The sequence below is a fragment of the Lissotriton helveticus genome, chromosome 3_1 (genome assembly GCF_964261635.1).
Source record: "Lissotriton helveticus chromosome 3_1, aLisHel1.1, whole genome shotgun sequence".
In the NCBI taxonomy this organism is placed as follows: Eukaryota; Metazoa; Chordata; class Amphibia; order Caudata; family Salamandridae; genus Lissotriton; species Lissotriton helveticus.
In genome coordinates this window covers 1771014861-1771037981 of record NC_136061.1, presented here as the reverse complement: position 1 = coordinate 1771037981, position 23121 = coordinate 1771014861, and the positions used below count along the sequence as shown (strand labels likewise).

At 43.7% G+C, this 23121-nt stretch overlaps 1 protein-coding gene across 3 annotated transcripts in view; it reads left to right on the top strand.

The window, feature by feature from the left end:
• LOC144825133 (trophoblast glycoprotein-like) overlaps window positions 1-22632 on the top strand; it is a 57333-nt gene extending 34701 nt beyond the window's left edge. For all 3 annotated transcript variants that reach the window (XM_078684002.1, XM_078684001.1, XM_078684003.1), the window contains exon 3: window positions 19995-22632. In XM_078684002.1, the coding sequence (XP_078540128.1) occupies window positions 19995-20823 (829 nt within the window). In that variant the 3' untranslated portion in view covers window positions 20824-22632. The remainder of the gene's footprint in view (window positions 1-19994) is intronic.
• Window positions 22633-23121: the final 489 nt, after the last annotated feature.

Here is a 23121-nt window from a genome sequence, read left to right as displayed (position 1 = left end):
TGAGCCGGTGGTTTCCGGTGCTCAGCACCAGCACTTTCTTGGTTTCCGGTGCTGAGCACCGGCACTTAATTGTCAACACCACACTTAGGACAGTCTGCCACATGTTGGCGCTGCTCATCTGTTTTAGAGATGAGCAGAACAACGGTTGTTTATGAATACAATATGCATTAGAAATTACTAATATCTACCTCCACAGTCATTCCTTTAGCTTTTGGGACCTCGAATAATCTAAACTGTAGCACTTGCTGGCGAGAGAGAGGGTTAGTAGTTGGTTTGGTAGCGGTGACAGGGGCGATGGGTGATGCAGGCTGCAATGGCCTCTTGGTCAGGGCCCTGGCACTTATTATTTTACAAATTAAGCTCTGCACACAACACCTCCCTTTGGTTTGTTGTATATGCAGAGGGCACCATGCGTGCATTTGTAACCCTTAAAAAAAAATGCTATCCCTTTCCCCTTGCAGCAGAACGTTAACAAAACAAGATCCCTGTGCAAGGCACAACTGTGCTTGTCATTGAGCAAGAAGGCTGATGTTGTAGGAGAGCCTTTTGGGGGAGGGGGTCTACTTCCTTAGCTGACACATACCCCAATCACCATATGCAATCACCCCTTCACCACTCATTCAACATTCTAGCTATATTTTTTGCCTCCGTTGTCCCTAAGCAGAGTCCTGGTTCTGTTTCTGGAGTTGCACTCATCCTCTTGCTACGGTTGCCATCTAACTGGTTTTATATGGGCATGAGCTGTATTTTAATGTCCCGGCCGGTACAACAATTAGAAAAATCAGATTGGTATTTTTTCTCCTTATTAGTTCATACTTTAAACAGTTAATGTTAAGTAAACACTTTAAGTGTGCTCTAAGCTGCCCTGGTGACCCCTGATTGAGAAAGACAGAAAGGCCATAATCAAATGAATAACGATGATTTCTTCTAAGGTGCTATTTCAGAACCATGTTGGGGCCTTTGCAGAATGTTAAATTGTGAACAGATGGCTATATTTGTCTGTAGGAATGAAAGGTAGCAACCTTACTTCCGCCCAGTCACGGCCGGCATGACTCGTGGGGGTGGGGGTATTGCGTGTCCGGGGGGGGGGTATGGGGGGGAGAAAGCAGTAACATTAAATGGTATTTATACCATTTTATGTTACTGCTTCTTGCACTGCGAGAAAGCAGTGGGGCGACGCTCCCCCGCCCACATGGAGGAGCCTGCTTCTGCCCCAATAAGATAGCCTCTTCACTTCTCAGACAAGCAGTGCTCTATGGAAGACGCTTTCTGTGGGGGTACAAGGGTGTACCTGCTCTCGTAAGGGGCCTAGCAGGCTCGGAGACAAAAAAGAAACGAAATTGCAGAGTTTTATATAGCGCGAACTAGAACCGAACCGAATCAGTTATCAGAGCGCTTTACATAGCACCAGTTACGTTACATGAGGACACACTTTCATTTTTTAGGCACGGGGAGATTACGTGATTTGCCCAGAATCACAGGGGGTTTTTGGCGTCGTTACAGAGACTCCAACCCAGATCCCCAGATCCCCAGGTCCGAGGTCGAGCGCCTTAGCCGTTAGGCCAACCCCTCTCCCCTATGCTATTTTGTTTCTCTTCACTTCTAAGTCATGCCCTGCCAGCTCAGAGCAGCTCAAAGTAAGTAGCAAACTGCATCTGCTTTGCAACAGACACACACCCTGGACAAACGAGGTGACGGGGCCCTCCCTTCATATATAGAAACCTATATGCAATCTCAACCCTTGAAAACCTTACTACCCCTTAAAACAGCCCATCCCAGAACCCTAAACATCCCTTACAGCCCCTTTTTAATGTCGTGACGTTGTGTATGTCTGTCTGTCTAGCTAACAATCTATCTTTAAATATGTATATATACATATATTTAAAAGTGTGTATCTATGGGCCACATGCATTATTGTTGGTATTTGCGATTCCTAAATTGCAAAAATTAAGGAATCGCAATTTAGAAATCGCAAATACCTATGCATGATAAATTCGCAAGTTTTTTTGCGTTTTCTTATTTTTCCTTATTTGCGATTCTCAATTTTGTGAATCGCAAATAAGGAATCCCTTTACATTGATTCCTATGGGCCAAAAGGCCCATAGGAATCAATAGGAAGGCACTCATTTTGCGAATCGCAATTAAGGAATCGCAAAATGAGAATGCAAGTTCAAGGGTGCAGGGGGGTCCAAAGGACCCCCCCTGCACCTCTGAAATGTAGCATAAAGTCCATTTTTTCACACATACATGCCCCAAGGGCATGTGTGTGTGTAAAATGAAAGTTTCAAAAATACACTTTTGTGCATTTTTGAAACTTTTCACAAATTACCATGAAGGTTGACTTCATGGTAATTTACCACTTCTAATTTGCGAATTCGCAATTTTTTTTAGATGATGCATTGCATTTAAGAAATTGCAAAATTGTGATTTCTTAAATGCAATCGCAATTTAAGAAAGCGCGGAAAAATTGCGATTTCTTAAATTGCGAAGAAAAAAAACGTGATGCATCTCAAAAATTGGATTTGCATTCGCAAACGGCCGAATTTTGCGATTCGCACCGTTTGCGAATGCAAAAACCAATGATGCATGTGCCTCCAAGTGTGTATATATAGCTATTTCATTGATAACCCCAAATTTGGTGTAGTGCTGCTCAGCCATTTTCACGGTATCACAGCTCAATTTCCCTGTGTAAAATTGCATGTGGAAACTGCTTTTTGGAACCCTCCCCCATTTATTCTTGGGCGTCCATTGACAAATCATCTCTGAAACTCTCCAGGAAGAAGTTGGATGAACTTCTTCCTCCCCTCACCCCCCCAGCAAACAGCACTAATATTAAGATAATCCAAAGGCGCTCTTCGTATGGTAACTAGATCCTACTTATAACTACAGTAAATCAGGCAGGTCATACAGGTCCTGCTCTGATGGCGAATTCAGTGGGTAAATGCTTGACTTGTCTGCATTCACCTTTATTTTTTCAAACAATGAGATTCTATCAATTGTTATTTTTATATTTTTATTCAGTGTGGTGAAGCTAAATCCAGTGAGTGTTGGCTAGTCCTTGGGTTTGTCAAGGGCAAGCACTATGTGTTTTTAAACCAACGGAGCAGCACAGAGGCAGATAAGAGAGGTATCTCCCACGGACAATGACCATAGGAATACTACCCTGATGCAACGCTCATGGGGCACGAGAGTAATTTGAAGAATAGATCGGACTGGGTCAATATCTTTTCCACGTGAAAAGGGCCTACTCAAGCCCGAGATCTAAATAGACCAGCCGATTTTTGCTAGTCTATTTTAGGAAAGCAGGCATACTTTACAAAGATTAGTTATTTGAGTGCAGTAGGGATCAATTTAGGTCCTGATGAGTAAAGCAGTGGGGGACTGCTTACGAAACATGTCGACCAAGTAGGGTGTAATAATCAACCTTACCACAACCCCCCTTTTTACTGTTCCCAGCTAGCAAGTGAATAAAATAATTTTTTCTACTAGCCAGGGAATTTTTAGAATTTATTTTTTTAATTCTTTCACTTATTCCCACCACCCCCTACCACTCACACCATCCTTACACTACACATAGCCTATCTTTCAAAACAACCAAGTGCTCCCGCGTAGTCCGTTGGTCGTAGCACGCCCCGCCGGGGGCACGGGAAGACCCCTATGTTGAAGCATGACACTATGGCATTCATAGTGTGTGAGGGGTATTTTAAAAACACATAGTGCTTGCCCTTGACAAACCCAAGGACTAGCCAACACTCACTGGATTTAGCTTCACCACACTGAATAAAAATATAAAAATACCAATTGATAGAATCTCATTGTTTGAAAAAACTGTACTGGAGGGTGATTCTATCACAGAAACCTCTAACTTCCCCTCTTTGGTTACTTTAGTTTGCATTCACCTTTGCCTGGATACCTCTTCAAAGCCTTCCATGTGTGCCAACACTGTCCTTATTCCTAATATCATTGAACCTCGGCCATTCAAACTATAGAAGAGGGTTCACAAAATATGTGGCATAACGTGGTAGATTTTGCCATAGCAGTACCCAATTATTTTGAAACCTTTGTGCATGTTAACCCCGTCATTAGTACCAATTTAACATCCGAGTGCAGTAATAAACAGCTGAAGGATGACCAGTCAACCTCTGCCAAGTGTCTTCCACTGCACAGCAACAGGTGTTGCTGTGTTTTTAGTAACCATTGTTTCGTTTGAACTAGGAACAAAATTTTGTTTTTGCTTTTTGTTCAAATCTACAGATTAGTTAGCAGATGAAGGATTATGAGGCAAATGCAATACATCAATAATTATGCAGAAAACCCCATGGCATCAGAATCGCATAATTCTAGTGGCCCTGCTTGTAACTAAGGTACAGTAGTACTTAGTACTCGTATAGGGATACATTATGCATAGGTTGAACTATTTTAATTACACAATGCCTGGCTTTGCGGCGAAGTTACTCTGCTAAGGTGAACAGACGGTAGGACAGATGACAACCCTGGCATGTGCCTCATTGAACTGGGATAGACTCCGACATGGCCCTCCCACATTTCACTCGAGCAGTTTGATTCAAATATAGTAATTGTATCCCCAACATTTATTTCACGTCAGAAGCCTATGTCTAAACTGCTGACTGCTCACGAGTCCGCGACTGCAGCCCTACTTCTCCAATAAAGTTCTCTTATTACCTGGTCATCTACTTGGTCGAGTGCAGAGTACAGTCTTGCATAGCATGCCTGCATGGTCTTATTTATCTCATTTTAACAACTGGCCATAAGACGGCCTGCCATGTCACCTTTGGTATGTTGTCTTGCTGAGTACGCCTTGTATTCAAATATGCATTTGCACTCAATCCTTTGCTGGTATTGTATCCTAATGCATACTAGATTCACAACAGCCTGCATGTCTGTATACCCTTTAGCTTTCAATGTTTTCTACATGTGTGGCTGTTCCATTAAGAGGCTGCTTCACTCCTCTCGTCCTGAATTTTTACGGCGTTTGGATGCTAAACAACATGGACTTTCAGATTTTATAACTAGGTGTACTGCTCCTGAACACCGTGGACGGACGATTTAATCTCCCTCCCATTAGACATGTTATGACAGGAAGAACTAACGCTACTTTCCTGATTACACATTTGACTCTTTACCAATTACTGGAATTAATTTGTGATTACACCGAGAGCCTATGGGAACACTTGTTTCAGCATCTCCAATATAGACTTTTTAACGCTCATTCCAATTGTCTCTGTCCTGATGATGACCGCAAGTCCTGACAGCGGTTGAAACGCCGTCGACGCTTATGTGGCTGATGAATTTTAAAGGGCACATAATCACTGTATATGTTGTATCCCTTCTTTTAGAACACAAATTCTGTTTGCCACTCATTTGGATTTGTATATATGGTCTGCATTTCCATAAACCAGCAAATATTTATTGAGCGTATTATTTTATAATAAATTTTGTGATACTTTTCCAAATTTGATGATTGCTAGTTTTTTTATTTAATTTTTAAAAAAAAAAAGCTTCGTACTACCCTTCCCCTTTTCCCCTTTTTCTTTTTCTTCTTTTTTCTTTTTGTAAATCCTTACTATTGAGAACAAGAAAGATATTGGATCTTTCTAAATTTGTGATTTGTTTTGTGCTTCCTGAACTGTTGTTAGGAATATTCACTCCAAGAAAGGTCAGGACATACATACTTCTTAGATGAGCCTTAAAGACATCACATTCTACCAGTGTTTCACTATCCGATCCACCATTTACTGTGACTAATTAGAAAATGTGTGTTTTGATACAGCGCCTGCGGGCTGCATCCTGTAAGGAAGATGCCTGTGGTATCCATCTCAAAATACTTGACTGATTATGCCATTCCAATGAAACTGGGTTTGGCTTATGGTCAGATGTTGTGAATGCTGGATATTCTACATGTGTTATGTACCTACAGATGTGTGTATGTGCTCTAGAGTGCCAGTAATGAACAGGTGAGTAATATGTATATTCTGTCCCCATCACATGTTGAGCTCACTAGACATCCATCAATTTCCCCGATACACAGCCTAGTTGTGAGTCATTGGTGTACGGGCAGAGCAATTGATGTGAATTATCTAGCTGTACGTCCCAGACAGTTGTAGTCCCCATCTATATATGCTATTTGTGTATATCAGTTCGAGCATGTGTCATTACTGCATGTTCAGGTAGCCTAGGTACAAGGAAGCTAACGGTACAGGCAAGCTTTCACAATAGGCATCACGTCCAGCGAAACTTTAATTTATAACATACTTGCCATTTTGATCGATTCGACTATGTGGTGCGCCTCCAATGGCACACCTTGTCTGATCCTCCCTTCCATTAATTATGTAATGTAATGCATTCCAGTTTTGAAAGGTGCGTTTTGCAGTGTGAATCTTTTCTGGAGTCACATGCAGAGCATTATTCCGCCATTTAGTAGTTGGGTCCGGAACACTCCTGTTGCATAGTAGTCCTTTCTTCCTTTTCTCTTTTTGTTGGCTTTTGACGGTCCCCAACATTTGGTGCTTGTTCCAGCCTCCCTTGACGTCGGATCTCTGGAAGTACCCACACTTGGTCGCCATCTTCAAATTTTATTTTCCGCTGTTGGTTCCGGAAGCATTGTTTAAGCTCCCGGATCACTGAGGGCAAGAAGAGTAAGGAAAACAGCATTTCATTGAGGAAAACTGAGAAGATGATTATCATAATGAAGGGAGAGTTAGACTGAAAAAACATCAAAGTGAAAATTGCATCCAGCAAAGGACCGAGAATGCACGAACGGGGGCTTCCAGCTCTGAATGAGATGGGGCACACACCTTTCCATTTCTGCCCGAGTGCCACCATAGGTTTGAACAAAGGGACAACCACCAGGTGTGCAACCTCTGCCTGCCAAGAGACCACAAGACAGACACCTGCATAGCATGCGCAAAGTTCAAACCAAAAACACTGAAGGCACAAGAAAAACAAAGGCAGGCACACTATGCCATGCAGGGGCAGAAGGAAACCACTTCACTGAGAGATATTTGACTATCTAGCAAAGAAGAGGATAACGCTGCCGAAGTAACGGAAGGAGAGGGCTCTGATGCCGAAAGAGTCATCATCGACGTCAGAAAAGAACATAAGAGACTGAAGGAGAAGCACATGCAGGTAACATCTAAAAAGATGGGAGCGGTTGAGCCAAAAGCTTTGGACTCTGACCACTTATGGCTGCCTAGGTGCAAAAAATCTCCCTGACCAAATGCAAGTTGAGGCAAAAAGAACCCTTGGGTCCCATACAAAGGATACCGCAGGGGGAAGAGCCTTGATAATGATATGATAATGATATTTATAAAGCGCACAAAAACCAGAGATGGTGTCTCGGCGCAAAAAAAACGTGCGCAGACCCCGCCCAGCACCCCTCACTGGAACAACCAGGTTTTCAAGCTTTTTCTAAAGCTCAGAAGGGAGCTAGCCTTCCTGATTTCGGGAGGCAGCAAGTTCCACAGCTTCGATGTACCATACTGAAAACTACCCCCCCCCCCCTCCCAGTGCATGGTCCGGATTTTAGGCACCGCCAGTAATTTTGCACCCGTAGAACGCACTGGTGTCGAAAGATGATCGAGGTTGAGAAAGACAGGGCGGTGGCAGCAGCAACTGGAACTTGGATACTGACATAGAGAGCAGTGAATACAAGCACCACCAAGGAACACACTCTCTTAATCGAGCAAAGACGGCTCGAAGCAGAAATTGCCACAATCCTTCAAAAGAAGAAATATTGCCAAATACCTGTTTTTTTCCAAAATGGTCACTATTGACATGCTGCGCGAAACATTCCCTATGCAGGACATGGCTGATCACAACAGAAGACCTAAAATTCTGGTGAATATTTCTTAGATATGATGGATCGCCTTTTAAACAGTTTATTTTTGTTCAGCAATGTATGCCAAATCGTGTTCCCTCTCCTCTTTTTGCTTAACGCATGTACTTGTCCTGTGAAAGCTAGACTGTCAGATTAAATCTGTTTTCTTCAGAAGAGATTAACATTTTAAATCCTTAGGCAACTTTGGGGTTCTCAATTTCATGTATTGTACTTTAACTGACAGGTACCTACAAAATCCTATTGTCATGCCCGCACGTTTCCTAGCTACCTTTTGTTGCTTGTTAAATCATTGGTGGCCTCTCTTCTTAAACCATTGGTGACCTCTCTTCCTAAACATGACTAATGATAGTGACCTTGGTTTTATTTAAAAAATAGATGGGCTCCTGACGGTTGTGTATCATATTAACAACTCAGCCCCGCATTTCATTATAATTAAAGGCCATAAACAAACACAAAAAAATACAATCTTCACATTCGCAGCAAGAATAAAAACATCAGTAAAAATAGAAATGATGTTACAAATCCTAAAAGTACAGCATTTTAGGACAATACAATTGTAAAATTAAGACTAGAAATGTACTTTAAAGCAGAATAATGTAACTGAGTACAGAAAAGCAGATTTCTGGGGTAGCTAGCAACTGCATATATCTCAGACCATCTTTGTATGAGGTAAAGTGCTTGTGCAATAAAATAGGAAGTAAAAACAGGACTCTTAACGAGTGATACATATTGCAAAATAAAATGAAATGCGCAGTTCATTGTGAAGAGACAGCATCACATGGACAACAAGAGAAAAAGATAACCCAAGAGCCGGCCAAAGGAAAGGCAAATAGGTGATCGGCCACATTTAGTCTTAGCCCTGTCTAATAAAATCTGTGCTGAGGGTTGATCAGCCAGGTTAAATAGGAATCCTGACCTGAGGCAGTAGATAATTGCATATAGTTAATAATAGTACCCATGCCAATGGACCTTTATGTTCCACCCTACCCCTATGTGAAACACAAATTATTTTGATCCTCTCCTTTATTTGAGGGACTATTGCTTCAGAAGAATCAAAAAGAGTAATTAGACCGAAATTGTAAAAGCTAATTTTAACATAAGTCAGCCACGGAGTGGCGTCCATGTTATCAAGATTCAACAATCCTCCGGCACTTCCCTTCAAAAAGCCAGCCTTGGGAGTGCTCCACATCTTTAACCACAATATTCAAGGAGCTATCCCAACCAAATCCTCCAAAAAAACAATTCCTAGTTCTAGAAGTGAAATAACACTTGGGGTGGTTCGGGGAACTGCTAGAAGTCTACAGAGAAATGTATGCTCTGCTACCTGCAATTTCCCTTGAGTGGCATATACCCAGACTCCTGCACCATAAACACCAATGGATAAGCACTTACTCCTATAGAGGTGGGTCATCTCCCTAATTGGTTTGCAGCCTAACCTTTTGGCAAATCTAAACATCATTTCACATGCTGCCCCCATCTTTTGCTTTCTATGGTTAATTAGCCCCTCCCAAGACCCACTAGCATAAAGCAGAATGTCTAAATAATTTAAAAAGAATACGTTTTCTATAAGCGCCCGCCCAATGTCAAACGGTTTAGACTTTGTACATTTGGGCCCACAGGTCTTTACCAATTATGGTGAGTCACCTTAACATTTGATTTTATCATAAAATTATTACAACTTTTACAAGATTCTGAAGGCAATTGCCGTTAATGCTAAAAGAACAGCGTCGTCCGCGTATAAAAGTTCTGGGACTGCCTGGGTACGGATTCGGTGGACATCTTTACTGCATAGCTTTAAGGAAGCATCCAGGGAATTTAGGTAAAATAAAAATAGAAAGGGATCTAAAATACATCCCTGCCTAACACTTCTAGTAACCCTTATCAGTTTTGTGCTTTCCCCCGAGTGTGTTTACCACACTTTGGTGGTTGTATCCTAGTGCAGACATCTTAAAAGATCCAACAAGGAGAGGTCAATGCCCACCTGATCCATTAGATCCCACATTACCGTCCTGTCCACCAGGTCAAAGGTGCAGGACTGGTCCATAAATGCCATGTGAAGGGCGCCTCTCCTGGCCTTGACATACGTTTAAATTAAGAGTCTGCTCTCTAGTTCCTAAACCGGGTCTAAAACCATATTGGACTGGCAAAAAGAAAGAGGTAGTCTCAGCCCAATCCTCCAGTTTACCCAGGATGAAACACCAAATAATCGTTGCTGTACAATCAATAAATGATATTGGGCGGTAACATGTCGGTGAATACTAGGCACCCTTTTTGTAAATTGGGACTATGGTAGCCTCACTCCAAGAATCCATTAAGTTACCCTAGCCGCAGCCCTTAAAACATTAGTTAAAAGAGGGTCCCAGAAGTCTACATTGTGTTTAAATATGTCTATTAAGACCCCGTTGGGGCCAGGGGCCTTGCCAGTGGCTGCACACTGATGTCTTTAGTAACGGATGCTAAGTCTATGAGGTCTGTTAACCAATCGTCGTTTACTACAGGATAAACTGGCACAGGACCATGTCCTCGTTCATCCCCCTCATGGTCCAAGTTAAAAATGAAAGAAAAATTGGTCGATCCAATCTTGTTCAGGAATGTGGCACTCAATGCCAGTAGCGCGGTTGTTCCCAAAGAAAGGGCGGTTTATTATTTCCCCAAAAACGCTGTTATCTCTGAGTTGTGCAGCTTTTTCTAAACCCTCTCAGTCCTTATTTCTAATGTATTGCCTCCTATTCTCGAGAGAATACTTGTAGTTATTTCTAGCTGCCCTAATATCCTCTAGATTAAGTAGACTCTCATTTGTGGCCTTTTTTAACGCCTTAAGCACAGCTGTACATTCAGGGCTAAACCATGACTTAGCGGGACGTTCTTTCGCTGGTTTACTGCTATATAAATTACTAGCATCAGTCCTGCTAATTTTAAGAAAAGTCTCCAGGATATTCTGTGGAGCTACATCCAGCGAAAGAATGAATGAATGAATGAATGAATGAATGGGAATTTATCGAGCGCAACTAAGCCCAAGGGCATCAAGGCAGCAAGTGCAGTCATCAGTGCCTTCCGTAATCAAATTGCTAAAAAACATGTTTGGCTCGACATTACTGCAGTTAATTCGAACACCTTTGTTTGCGGCATAGCTAACAGGTAACCTAATTGTGTCTGGTATCTCTGGGCATAAGTTAATAAACTGGGATAAGAGGATGGGGTTATGATCACTGTAAGGGAAGAGGACACACCTCATAGTGCATGAGGTTTCCTGCAAGATCACTTGTCAAGAACACAAAGTCTATTGTGCGCCCCTTCCCATGAATGTAGGAGGACTTTTGGTTGCCCTGAACTTGAAGATCTGATGTTAAGAATTGCTTGTTTAAAACATCTCCATAAAATGAGTGTATGAAGTAACGGATGGCGGTCCCCTGTACTTTTGTAAGCCCACAAATACAGTCCCCACTATGGATGTATTTTCCTTCGACGCCTCGTCAGGGGTAGCAAGCGCTATATAAACACAATTACAATTCTACGCCTCCCTCCAGGGATTTTGAATACCGTCAAAACCTTTGACAGAAACCATGCAGGAAGAGAAAGACTAAGCGAAGCTAGATCCCCCCCCATCTTAATGCCACAGCAAGAGGAGGACCCCGAGTTACAGAGCCTGTACCAGGACATCGAGGGGTCAGAGTGCGTTGAAGAACTGTGGCAAGACCTCAGGGCAGATTCACCCGAGGAAGCTATAGACACATATCCGTCTGGGCCATCGCCCCCGGATGACATTACCATGTACAACCAGCTGGCTATGAAGGCAGCAGAGAGGTGGAGAAAAGTCACTGGCATGCTTCCTACTAGAGACACTACTACTATCACAGAATAAAAGTAAATTCCTTCCAAACCTCCTGAGCTTTCTGGACCAGGGAAGAGAGGCATTTCAAGAGCCAGCAACCAACAGGTCAGTGACACCCTGGGTCAAGAAAAAAAACATTCCTCCAGGGACCCATCATACTTTCGGGGCAGTGTAGTGGCAGACTCCATCATTGTAGCCACACTCCATCATTGTAGCAACCACCAGCAAAAGCGCTAATATATCAACCACCTCTAGTCCACCTCTAGATAGTAAAAGAATAGAAATGGTGGGAAGAATATTCGAGAGGGGAGTGGCAACACAATGGTGTATAGCAAACTCCAACACCCTACTTAGCAGGTAAGCCCATCAGAACAGGGTGGAATGGTGGCACTAATGAAATACCTGCCAGAGCAATACCAGAAGAGGGTAGGCGCCCTTGCAAAGAGGGGAAAAACATGGCCAACACATGCTTAAAATCAGCACTGGATGCCGCTGGCACAGCAGCCTAGGCAACTAATGACAGGATTGCCCCTAAGACGACAGGCTTGGCTAAGAATCTCAGGGTTCAAAATTGAGGTGCATGCAAACATTATAAACGAACCATTTAGCGGAGAACACCTGTTTGTTAGTGCAGCACATGACATGCTGCAACAACTGAAAAAAGTTAACACCGCAAAGTCCATGGAGGCCCCACAGTTTAGAACATGGCAGAGAAGGGGCCTATTAGAAGGCCAAGAGGAAGAGCAGGCTTTCAAACTGTTGCAGCGCATCAAACCTAGCACACGGGAGAAACACTGGCACAACATTGGCATTTTCAAGCACCACAGAGACAGCTCTTTCATGGGAAACCAAGAGGCAAAACACAGCTGCCAAAAGGGGCAGAAACATCAAATAATTAACTATTTAAATATGGACCTCGACCCACACACAAAACCTGTGGGGGAGGGGGGGGGAGAATAGGAGACTTCCTTCAGGAGTGGAGGGAGATCACATCTGATAAATCGATTCTCAACACCATCCAACACATTAATTACATAGAACTGGAAAAGAAAAACAACTTGAAGCCCAAAGCACAACATCCACATGCAGGTAGAAAAGACCTATCTTCAGAAGGAAGCCAAAGAACTGCTGCAAAAACAGGCAATACACAAGGCACCCCTAAAAGAGAGCAATCAAGGGATCTACTCAACATGCTTTCTTATACCGAAACCAGCCAACTCACTACGACTCATGTTAGACTTACACGACTAAAACAAGTTCATAAGAACACAAAGGTTCAAAATGAGAACTCTACAGGAGGTGAGCCCTTAACTCCAGCAAGAGGGTTGCATTGCAACTATAGGCTTGAGGATGCCTACCTGCACATTCCATTGAATCTCAGATGCAAGAAGTTCCTGCTCTTCATAGTAGACAAAACACACCACCAATTCAGAGTGCTACCTTTTGAAATAAAACCAGCACCCATAGTATTTAAAAAGTGGCTGGCCGCCATAGCTGCACACTTGAGAAGAAAGGGATTACATGTGTACCTCTACTCAGATGCTTGGATGATGAGAAAAAGTTCTGCAATCAGATGCAGAGACAGCACAAGAATAGTGAAGACGACACTCCACAGATTGGGGTTCACGATAAACATGGAGAAGTCTTAACCCATTCCAGAATAGGAGAAGCTCTTTTTGAGAGCAACAATAAACACATTGCTAGAAAAGAGTCCTACCTCCAACACAAGAGGCTCGCCGTTACCAGAAGGGTCTGTCTCAGACAGTGAAGATGGTGAGGAAATTGCTTGGAATGATGGCTTACTACATACCACTAAACATGCCAGGCTTCACATGAGACCGATCCAGGCATGGGTCTAAAGCCAATGGTCACAATCAACGGTGAACTGGGACAATATAGTGGATGTCACACAAAGAGTACAGGAGTACATTGAGTGGTGGAACAGGGCAAGTATAATGGCAGGAAGACCCTTTATGAAACCAGCCCCAACATGGACTATCACCATGGATGCCTCACATATGGGATGGGGAGCTCATATGGAGAAACTCAACATCAGAGGAGGTATGGAAGCCACAGGAATCAGTACAGCACATACATATATTGGAGTTAAGGGCAGTGTTCCTAGCCTTCAAAACCTTCCAGAAGCAGTTGTGGAACAAACCAGTACAAATTCAAATGGTCAATACGACAACAATGTTCTATCTCAACAAGCAGGGGGAACAAAATCCTTACTCCCCTCTCAAAACTTGCACAGTAGATATAAGGGAAAAACCAACCAGAGACAGATAATCATAAAAGTGATACACCGACCAGGAGTACAGCGGGAGCTGAATCAGACGGTGATAGAGAAGGTGTTGAAAAGGCGGGGAACACCAGATATGGATCTGTTCGTGACACCAGAAAATGCAAAATGGCATTACTTCAAATCCAGACACCCATACCCCTCATTCCCTAGGGAATACTCTGTTGATAGACTGGTCCAGGAAATTTCCGTACACTTTTCCCCTTACTCTCAATGGTGATAAAAAAGTATAGGCAGTTGCATATGACACACATTCTCATAGCCCCGCAGTGGATAAGACAAACTTGATATTCGGATCCGATAGAAATGGCATACAGAGTTCAGAAGCTACCATTACCACAAGACCTACTTTCCATGCAAGGAGGGAAGGTTCTTCACCCAGAATCAAACACATTGGGGCATATTCACAAAGGTAAACTTAGATTTCAGGTCTAAACTTAGGCTTTTGGTCTAAGTTTAGACCTAGAGTCTTACTTTACTACTTTTCGTCTAAGTTTACCTTTTGTGAATCCAGCCCATTGAGTCTAAAGGCATGGCTTATGAGGGCATAGAATTTGGGCACCTGGGACTGCCAGAGAAAGTGATGGCAGTCCTCATGGAAGCCAGAAAACCAACAACTAGAAAATATTACACAGATACACACAATGGTGCCAGAGGTTTGGTATATTTCAGGAGAGGACATGGGAGACTAGCGTGATCAGATATCTTGCACATCTGCAAGGGGGAAAACTAACTTATGCATCATTAAAAGTACATTTAGCGGGATAGTAGCTTAACAAGGGAATGCATAGGCTGAAACTTCTTCACAGCCCAATGATCAAAGGGTTTCTGGAGGGGGCGAAAATAATAGCGCTACCAAGAAGTGTGCCCACACCCACGTGGAACCATAATGTGGTGCTGACAGAATTGATTAAAGAAACAATTGAACCACTCCACAAGGCTGCCTTGAAATTCATCATGCTAAAAAGATGTATCTAATTGCCATGACGTCGCTTCACAGAGTAAGCTAGCTGCAATCACTCACCATATAGGAACCATATGTACAAATACACAAGGACAGTAGTCAAGAGAACCGACAGGCGCTTCATCCCAAAGGTCATATTTCACTTCCACACAAACCAAGCTATTCCAACACTTGAGTGTTTTCAAAGAGCCAAAGACTCAGGCAGAAAGAGCATTACACTCACTGGATGCCCACAGGGTGATAATATAGTACATGGAGAAAACAAAGGCAATCAGGAAGGGGACCAACTCTTCGGGTCATTCACAGACCATAGCAAAGTAGAACCCGTTACCAAGAACACCATTGCGAGCTGGATAACTCCGACAATTCAAATGTGTCACAAGAGAGCAGGCATGCAGCTGGAGACAAAACCAAGAGCGCTTTTGACAAGGAAGAAAGGAGCGACAATAGCCTTCCTGGCTAACATTCCAATTAACAACATATGTATAGCAGCCACATGGTCATCAGTACACACCTTCACAAAATTCTACTGCAGTGATGTACAGGTGAGCAGAGAGGCACAAGTGTGACAGAATTCTGAAACATCTGTTTACAAGCTCAACCCCATCTCCAGCCCAACCACCGCAATGAAAAAAATGCCACATAGTCAATGCACAGCATGTGAATCCAGAAAAGATTCATACTGCAATACAAAATGGTTACCCGTAGCAGTAGATTTGCAGCCTGAAAAATTTTCTGGGTTCACATGCAACCTACCTGCCTCCCCATGAAATTAGGCGAGAAAAGTGAACAATGAACATTTATGGTGTACAGCCAAAGGAAACCCATGGGTCATTAAAAAAAAAAGCATCAAAAAATGGAGACCAAGTGTGGGGACTTCCGGGGAGGGTGTCTGATGCCAAGAGAGGTTGGAACAAAATCCCAAATGGTGGGGACCGTCAGGTGAAAAATAAAAAAGACAAGGAAGAAATAACCAATATGCAATAGGAGAATTCCAGACCCAACCACTAGATAGTGGAATAATGCCCAGCATGTAAACCCAGAAAATTATTCAAGCTGCAAAACTGCTCCTACAGGTAAGTAAGCATTTTGTTTCCTGCAAACATGGCAATATCAACACCACATCTGCAAAGGTGTGCATATATCTTATCTTTTAACAAAATTACCAAGGCCGCAAAGTCCAAGTAATGAGTTTGTGTTCAGCCATGCCACAGTGTGAAGTTGTAAACTGTATCCACCCAACTCCTTACCTCCTGTAACCCAGACAATAATCTTGGCTACTCATCCATCGCTGCTGTCAATAAGACTCCTACATGCTCTTCTAGGGGTGTAGCACATATTCTGTCAATTTGTAACATACATCATTAACAGACCCCTTCGTCCCCAGTCTGTTTCTGAACTGTGCAAGCATGACCTGTTTAGACATAAACAAAGTTCTTCCTCATCAATCGCAGCCATGCATAAGTGTGACTTTTCACGGTGCACCTCTGCCTCGTGGTGTACCTGTACCCTGTCATGTGTCGTCCTCCGGAATGCAATGATTTTAAGCATTTCTCATCTAGCATTCCCTGGGGCCTGTATCTTATTCTGTCTGATATGTCATCTGCTGTCATTGGTGGTATAGCTGGAAGTTACTCCTAGCCCTAGTCTGAGTCTTTCACCTCTGTTGCTCCTGGCTTTATCATATCATCTTCGGAGGAGTCTGCAGTGTCTCCAGACATTTTTGTGTGCCATGACGTAACTTGTGTTGGTGTCTCTTTGTATTTAGCTGTTGCTTGCTCTGCAGTTGGTCTGTGTGTGGTTTTCTCTTGCACTACTTGGGTAGTCTGAGTCTTTTTGTGTCTAATACCACCATATTGCGTTCTGTTGTCCATTTGTTGGCCCAGTCTCCGGCAGGTGACAGAGCCATATAGTAGTGAGACTCTATCCCAACTAGGTTTTTCATTTTGGCTGGTAAAAATGTATTTGATATTTACTGACCAGGGGACTTGCTTCATATACAGGAACATGTTGCGTTGTTGCAGAACCACTACTAAGTAGTTCAACAAAAATACCTTGTTTCACTGTAGTTCATAAGGTACCCACTGGCATGGTGTTCATCTACATTTTTCTACAGTCCATACGGTTAAGCAGTCTGGCCAATACAGGGTGTGGTGTGGCTTTGGCTCACAGCAGTGCTGTGGAAATCCTATATGCCCTCTCGAAGGAGAGGAACCTGAAGAGGCCCTGTCATACAACCTGGGTGCTGAGCTACCTCTTGAGATTCAGTTTCATACTTGGACCCTCAGCCTTCTCTGGTAGCGCTATTATCCTCAAATTCTTTCGCTTGGAGCATCCTCTGTATTCTCTTTCCAGTACACCAGAAGTGGGAGCGCTTTCTGAGTTCAAGGATTAGTTTTCACATGTCTTGTGACAAGGGTTACCCTGCTGCTGGGGTGGTTTCAACGTCAATGACTCTGCCTGAAATTGTTTGCCCTAGATGAATTAAGTTCAATGAACACCGTATCAATCTTTAGTTCACAGGCATCACAGATCTCATCAATGGCTGTTAGGATGGTACAAACCTTCCCCCATTTTGATGGAACCTATTTTGGATCCCCCATATCTGGTGCAAGCTGTATGTCCAGCTCCTAATAGAATTGTGCTGACCTTGGGTGTAGTGCGTAGGGCCTCTTTGACCTGGGTTGCCAGATCACAGAAAGGATATTCCTCCTCCCAGAAGGGATATTCCTCCTCAATGTATCACCCTCAGCAAGTAGTACCCAGGACCCATAGGGGTCCCCTCTCCACAGTGCACCTTTACGAACCTAGGGGCAGATTTATGTTAACAGGCGCATCCCCAGGGATGCGCCAGTTAATGTGCGCCACAGTGCGCCACAGCTCCGCCACCCATGGTGCGCCGCATTTACAATGCGGCGCACCATGGGGCAAAAACGGCACCGATGCGTGACGCATCTGTGCCGTAAAGGTGGCGCATTGCTGGAGTTGCGTCGCAAGCGCGACGCAGCTCCAGCAAGGCTCGGGGGTGCCCCATCTTCACAATGCTGCGTCAAGACCTACGCCTGCTTCAAGCAGGCGCAGGGTTTTGACGCAGCATTGGCCTGAAAGTGACTGAGTGAAATCTTATAGATTTCACTCAGCCACTTTTAGGAGGCGTTCCTGCGCAGGAACGCCCCCCCTGCACAGGAACGCCTCCTTATGGCGCAGGGCTTTACAACGTGACGCATCTCCTAGATGCGTCACGTTGCAAATAGGGCGCATTGTTTGCGCCGCCGTTGCGTCAAATAAAGTAACGCAATTGCGGCGCAAAGAGGCGCAAGGGCCTCATAAATCTGCCCCCTAGTGTGTTTCCTCCAGTGCCCTATTTTGGTAAATGGTAACAACTCCCCACACCCCAAGCAGGCGACCGATAATTTGGCATCTTTGCACCAATAATTAGGTTTTATAGAGAGGGCTTCTTGTGGCACTATTCCTGTTTCGAAGTGCTCTCATTATCCGGTATTCCTATTACCCAATATAATGGTAATCGATTTATTGACCTTTAAAAAAATTAAAGGTTGAGTTTGGTCTCAAGTTCGGCCAGGAATTCTCTCAGATAATAAGATATCTGCAGCGACCATTTATCTCACCGAGCAAAAAGATTTTAAAACGTGTCTTTCATTTTACACTTATACTAGTCTAGTTTTAGATTTGCATAAATGATACAGTTGGTTTATTGCCCAAGGCTAAAGGCCCAGGGTCAAAATTGCCACTGCTATCTTAATGTGAGCTCCTGAGCCGACCACAATGCACTGGAATTGTAGTTCAGATTTCACATGCACAATTCTAAAATTTACTTTTTTCATGCCAAACTGCATGGCACTTATATAAAGTGTTATAATATGCAGGTGTAAATTATTCCTTTTTTTCGAGCAGTTAGAAGGAATCGAAGGGCAAAAGGTATCTATGAGACTTAGAAAGAATGTTTCTCAGTCTTTGTTATGTTGGCGTGAAAGTGTATTATCAGCACTAATCTGAGCAAGATGGCATCTTCGGCTACAAATATTCGGAGGAAATCACGTATAATTGTCTCCTATGCACAAGTGGCGATCAGTAATAGACATTTTTTTTAATAACTGTAGTGCTGCACAATTTAATATGAATTTGTGTAAACTGAAAATCTACACTGCTCGGTATTCCATTTGAACGGATTATTGCAGAGAGGGCATTTTTTTTCCTGTGTCGGAAGCATGGTTAGCCACTGATGTAAGTGTAAAACACTGTCTATGCTCTTGGAATAAAACGCAGAAGTATTGACGGATATGAGATAATGCATATATATTCAGCTGTATATTGGGATATTGTGGCTAGAGTTGCCGGGGTGCAGGAGAGGGGGCTGTATTTTTGAGGCATGATGTAGTCTATGATGGTGAATTAGAGATGTTTGGGTGCAGGCATGGCAGTGCATTTTGAGGCCAGTGTTGCAAGGCGACTGCAAGTGCTGAGGGCACATGACACTAGAAGGCCTGGGATACAGGGGTGCTTAGGATACTGTGTATTGAGAGGCTGTGGTTTCTGGGGCGTAGCGGGGAGACTGGCAATACATTGGTTGCCAGTGATTCTTGGGTAGGGGCAGGTTGGAGATATTGCCGGGCCAGGGGGAAAAAAGGTATACAGTTTTTTGTTTAAAAAAAACAAAAAAACTTTGGATACTTGTTGATATGTGTGATGATAAGGATATATAACGCGATGGTGGGGGTGCTGGGAGAATTCGGGCAGAGGCTGATACTGCTGTGTTTACAACCTGGCTTAGGTTGACTCTCTCCCAGCCCTTCTCATCTTACAGGACCGAACCACTTTATACAAAGCTGATCAGACATCATGTTGTATCACTATATGATGTGATATCCTTCAGCTAAATGGTGTGGAGGTACAATGGAGTAAGTGACCCAAGGGGTCACTAACTTCAGAAACTAGAAGGTCCAAGCATGGTCCAACATGCCTGGTGATTTTAAAGTTGCATTGTTTCTCATTCTTGTTCATTATTTTGTCTTTCCAGAATCAACATTGTGGAGTCCCAGGCTTTCTCCTCACTGCCGAACCTACGCTTCCTGGACCTCAACAACAACCTCCTGGCTGAGATCCACCCAGATGCCTTTGGTCCAAACAACAACTCCATCCAGGAGCTGAGCCTGAACCGTGCACTCTATAACTCATCTGCCATCCAATACTTGGCTACCGCTCTTTCACGAGGAGGTTTCCGGCATCTGATAACGCTAGAGCTGGCTGACAATGCAATTGTGTATCTGCCACAGGGCATGTTTGCTGGCATGAACAACCTGCGTCAGCTGGACCTGCGAAACAACTCCCTGGTGGGTGTCAAAAATGGCACGTTGGCCGGCCTGCAACTGGACACCCTTGACTTGACTCTGAATGCCCTTAAGACACTACGTGCTGGTGCTTTGGGGGATCTAGCTGCTCAACAGGGGCTCCACCTCTACTTGAAAGAGAATCCATTTGTGTGCGACTGTGAAATCGAGGAGCTGGCTGCATGGCTCAACAGCAGCAGTCAGGTGCAGGATGTGGAGCACTTGGTTTGTGCCTACCCCGAGGACCTACGTAATGTCTCACTGGTGGCTCTGGGTGAGACCGAACTGGACTGCCATGTCGTCGAGGATGTCCTTCACACCTCTTACGTTTTCCTGGGTGTAGTGCTGGGCATTGTAGGCTTGGTCTTCGTGTTTGTCCTCTACCTCAACCGAAAAGGTATGAAGACGTGGATCGTAAACATGAGAGATGGCTGCCATGACCTGATGGAGAGCTACCACTACCGCTATGAGATAGACTCAGACCCCAGGGTCACACGGGTCTCGACTACTGACATTTAAATGTAGCTCCTGACCAGGCAGGGGAAGAAATATTTTTTTTGCCAAGTTCATCCACTACCTGATGAGTTGCCTACGCTCTTTTTTAACACTGTTAACATTGAATTCTTAAGCTCTTGATGATACCCGACAGTGGTTCTCGGAGCTGAGACGCAGAATGTTGATGCAAAGTGTTGGCACGGTTGGCCTACAAGAAGAGTATATATAGAAGGAAGTTGGTGCTCTGATAGGACATTGGGCAGTATGCCTTAGTATTCCCTTCATTATGAGTTGGGCATGCCTTGGTTTGGTTCCGAGCTGCTTCTTGCCCTCTGACAAGTTGGTACAGCTTCTCAGTCGAACTGTTCTGAAATTAATGTTTTTCGTCCTTGACTGTTTGAGTTGGATTCCAATCACAGATTATACTGAACAACAGCAATGCTAACTTGAAAGTGAAAGCCTCAACTCTTCTTTTGTGCAGGTGCTTTTGGGATATCTGAATCAAATTTCTTTTTTTTTGGTAAATATAGCCCTAACTTGTACTTTCTTGAAATCTTGCCAAGCCATCCAGCTCACATATGTCCAGTGACCAGTGTTCAGTGAGTGCAGCATTGATCACACAGCAACAATTGCCAGGTTTTGCACTTGCTATCAATCGCTGCAGCTTTTACTTCCTGAGTGCCAACAAGTAGAGCCCTCAAATGCCTGACATAAACCAATACACCTCTCGTACACTTTGTGTAGCAATACTGCTTTCTGTCACTCGGTGCTAAACAATAAAGCTTTTGATCTACTCTAGCCAATCAATAAGCCCTTTATTATCCAGTGCCATCCAATACAGCCATTGTATACTTGTTGTCAGCACTACCACTCTCAATGGCATGGTACCAGCCCCTCAGTCACCTGACACAAAATAATTCAGGTCTTGATCACCTGGTGTAAATTGATACCGTTTTCCATCACCTGTCCACAATCAGCACAGCTTGCAATAATCCTGCCCCTCTATGCCAAGCAGTGTACATTTTAATAATCGGGTGCCAGTTGGTGAGCTCTTGAAAACCACTATCAACAAATACTGTTTTTGATCATTTAGCGCGAATCAATGCATCTCTTGATCACCGGGTGCCTACTCTTACAGCTTTTTGTCACCTGGATCCTGCCAATAGAGCTGTCAATCATATGCCACCTAAGTTTGTCGATTAACTGTTGTAGGCCGCAACACCTCTCTATCGGCTTAAACCTACAAATATGCCTCCTGATGTCCTGTGGCCTACCAGTAGACATGTTGACTCTTGTCAATTACCAGTACAATTATTGAACTCCTAACACCTGCAGCACCTTTCCTACAACTGGTGTTTACTAATACAACACTAAATTACCTGGCGCCTGCAAATCCAACTTTTAGGAACTTGGCATCCATCAATATGAGTCTTGATCACCTGGCACCTTCTTGTGTTTCTGTTCGTTGCTGCCATAAAGGATGCTGAGAACTCGTTAAGCCCCAGAGAAATATGCTGCCAGTCTTTGTAAAGACCTCATCTGTTCAACCCCTTCTCCGAAAGTACTGTAAATATTTCCACACTTAAAAGTCCCTCATGCTTCACTGTGCACACTGTCTAGGCCACGTGATGGGGACGCGGCAGGCCGTGGGAAGTCACAGTACCGGGCTGGTACCGAAAGACTCTAATTCTCCTGCGGGCAGGAAGTTCTGCTACCCCCTCCGGTCTTTTCCCCTTGAAAGGGGACATTTTTGGGACTTGGTACAGGATTTCTATCTTTATCTCCCGAGGCGCTGCGGAATGTGAATGTTATGCAGTAAACGCTCCTACACCACTTTAGTTATTTTAGAGAGACTTTGTTATTATCTGTATGTAGTTTAATAAGGGTTTTAAATGCTTTTTTTCTTTCTTTGACAGTAGCATGTATAGATGATGTGTTTATGTGGCTGTTTAAAGCATCAAAAGCAGGTACAGTGCATGTGTGATGAGTACACTGAATGACTTTCCTAATTTGCTCTCTAAGGCACATTGCATACACCGAAGGAATAAATCTGTGCATGGAGACTCGATTGGAGATATTACACCATGCCTCCACCACCCATAGTTTCCAGCCCTGACTTCTGACTAGGCCCTACCTCACTGACGTACGTATATATCACACACAAGCAATCTCTCTCTGATGCGCAATCTTACATGCAGCACTCACATGTGCATTCTGTGCCTTCAAGTTCAAGTTCAGAAATTTGTAAGGCGCACTACTCACACAGAGGGTCTCAAGGCGCTTGAGGGAGGGTGGGCGTTTTATTTATCGAATATCCAAGTT